Consider the following 2633-nt stretch of genomic DNA (forward strand, 5'->3'; position numbering starts at 1 on the left):
TGCGCGTTCCTTATTAACTAACCCAATTTGTAAGTCGCTCTAGATAAGAGCGTCTGCTAAATGACTTAAATGTAAATGTTAGTGAAATAAACGGTCACTAACGCCCTGAACCAGATCTAGCCTATATCCCAATCCCACCATGTGACTGGCTCACCTATCTGCATGACGCGTCCGAACACGGATGCATTATCCACGGTGCTACAGTTCCACCGCCGCTGTCTGAACTGGTATTGACATTCATTGATGCCCGTCTTGGCCCCCTCGCCAATGTAGACCATATGGTCCTGGTAGAGCTGGCACAGCTTCCTCTGCCCCTGGGAGAGTCCCGTCAGCTGGCTGCACAGAGGCTGGGCCCCGATGATGTACATCTCCGGTCTCTGGATGGGGTTCATCGCTAACGACCTGCATGCACGGATGGGAAATAGGAGGTGGGTAGTTATATACAGCGTTGAGAAAATAAACGTGTATTATAGTATTTGGATGAGGCGTAAATAGCAAGCATTTGAGCCAATATGGCTTCGGTCAAATATTCGCCGTTTCAATATGTCATATAAAGCGGTACAATTGGTAATAATGGAAAATATGCATGAATTAAATCCCCAAATAATAAATATAAAGGAAAACATATAGTCTATTCTACTGTGGAAATAAAGACAGGTAAATATCGCATCGGTAATGAAATAATGATGTGCTGTGGCGATGTCAAATGATGAGGAATATGATCGAATGTTCTCCATCAGAGTGGAACGTTTGGCAGCTCTCCGCACAAGGTCAAGATGCGGTGTTCCACTCTGCGGAGTTCCCCTGTTTCCCCCCTTTCCACAAACAGCTTGGCCATTTGTGCGTAGCATGGGTAAATATTGTGACAAAGTCACCACATTTGTTCTTCCACTGGTCTCCTCCATGACACAACAGAACACACGACACCACAACACAAAACAACACACGGACGCTCTCTCAAACCCCAATCACAAAACCCACCATCTGTAAATTAACGAATCAACTGCGCATGAACTAAGTACGCAGCGATATAGAAACTGTACAGAGTTAATTTGACATAAGAAAAAGTTCAACTTACAACCAGGAGTTGGCGTCCACCAGTAGTTGCGAGCTGCATGCGATGAGAGCGACCGCCAGCAGTAAGTGTTGCTGGGCGCTGCTGCACGGTCTCCGTCTGGTTCTGGTCTCCATGACCCCTTGCGCCACCATCACCGCCAACAAACACCAAAACCGGGAAGAAGTGCCCCTCTGTGAAAAAGACGGATCAAAAAACAACCTCTGTAATCCTCTGCGGGGGTTCTGGGTTCACAGAGATGACGATGCCGAGACAACAAAGAGTCAATATCGGATTCCGTGGAGATAAGGTGTCCTGCGCATTGTCCCCATGACTTTATTGACTTGTAGCTTTGTCTAAACTCTGTTCGGAACGCCTAATGCGAATTCCCAGTCGTGCGTAAAATGTGTACAAGGAAGAAAACCTGATTTTACGCATTGGGATCTATAGGCTAAGATGCGTTTAGTAGGGAGACATCAGATGTGCGTTCTGATGAGGACTAAAAGTTACATTAAAAAACACAGTCCATGAAAAGTTTAGATGACGTTGGTTAATGTTGTTGATCCGATAAGATGCATGTCTCATACTGGTATTTCCCAGAAGATTAAAACTACACGGCTAATTATGAAAACATTTGAACAAGTGTTCATTCCTTGCCTCGATCTGATCTACATTGTAAGTTTATATTCTAAACACTGACTGCCTCTCCTCATCCCACCCCTCGCATCCCCTCTTCTCCTCATCCCACCCCTCACTCCCCCTCCCCCTCTTCTTCCCTTGTTTTACGGGCAAGGGGAGGGACGGACGCCCGCGGGGAACACGGTTCATGTCAAATCAGATTGTATTTGTCACATGCCGCCGAATACAACATGTGTTTACCGTGAAATTACAAGCCCTTAACCAACGATGCAGTTTTAAGAAAAGAATGTTTAAGAAAACATTTAGGAAACAAACTAAATGAATAAAAAAGCAACAGAATAAAGTAACAATGTGGAGATAATATACAGTTACTGGTACAGAGTCAATGTGGAGGTTATATACAGTTACTGGTACAGAGTCAATGTGGAGGTTATATACAGTTACTGGGTACAGAGTCAATGTGGAGGTTATATACAGTTACTGGGTACAGAGTCAATGTGGAGGTTATATACAGTTACTGGTACAGAGTCAATGTGGAGGTTATATACAGTTACTGGTACAGAGTCAATGTGGAGGTTATATACAGTTACTGGGTACAGAGTCAATGTGGAGGTTATATACAGTTACTGGGTACAGAGTCAATGTGGAGGTTATATACAGTTACTGGGTACAGAGTCAATGTGGAGGTTATATACAGTTACTGGGTACAGAGTCAATGTGGAGGCTATATACAGTTACTGGGTACTGGGTACAGAGTCAATGTGGAGGTTATATACAGTTACTGGGTACAGAGTCAATGTGGAGGTTATATACAGTTACTGGGTACAGAGTCAATGTGGAGGTTATATACAGTTACTGGGTACAGAGTCAATGTGGAGGTTATATACAGTTACTGGTACAGAGTCAATGTGGAGGTTATATACAGTTACTGGGTACAGAG

The 2633-nt window shown here is 44.1% G+C and overlaps 1 protein-coding gene across 1 annotated transcript in view; it reads right to left on the minus strand.

The window, feature by feature from the left end:
- The window catches only part of wnt5b (wingless-type MMTV integration site family, member 5b), a 180204-nt gene extending 178581 nt beyond the window's left edge, over window positions 1-1623 (minus strand). The window contains exons 1-2 of the mRNA XM_046296868.1: window positions 1079-1623; window positions 155-402 (exon numbers count right to left, since the gene is read on the minus strand). Of these exons, the coding sequence (XP_046152824.1) occupies window positions 155-402; window positions 1079-1209 (379 nt within the window). The 5' untranslated portion in view covers window positions 1210-1623. The remainder of the gene's footprint in view (window positions 1-154; window positions 403-1078) is intronic.
- Between the last annotated feature and the right edge of the window lie 1010 nt (window positions 1624-2633).

The sequence above is a fragment of the Oncorhynchus gorbuscha genome, linkage group LG14, assembly GCF_021184085.1.
Source record: "Oncorhynchus gorbuscha isolate QuinsamMale2020 ecotype Even-year linkage group LG14, OgorEven_v1.0, whole genome shotgun sequence".
In the NCBI taxonomy this organism is placed as follows: domain Eukaryota; kingdom Metazoa; phylum Chordata; class Actinopteri; order Salmoniformes; family Salmonidae; genus Oncorhynchus; species Oncorhynchus gorbuscha.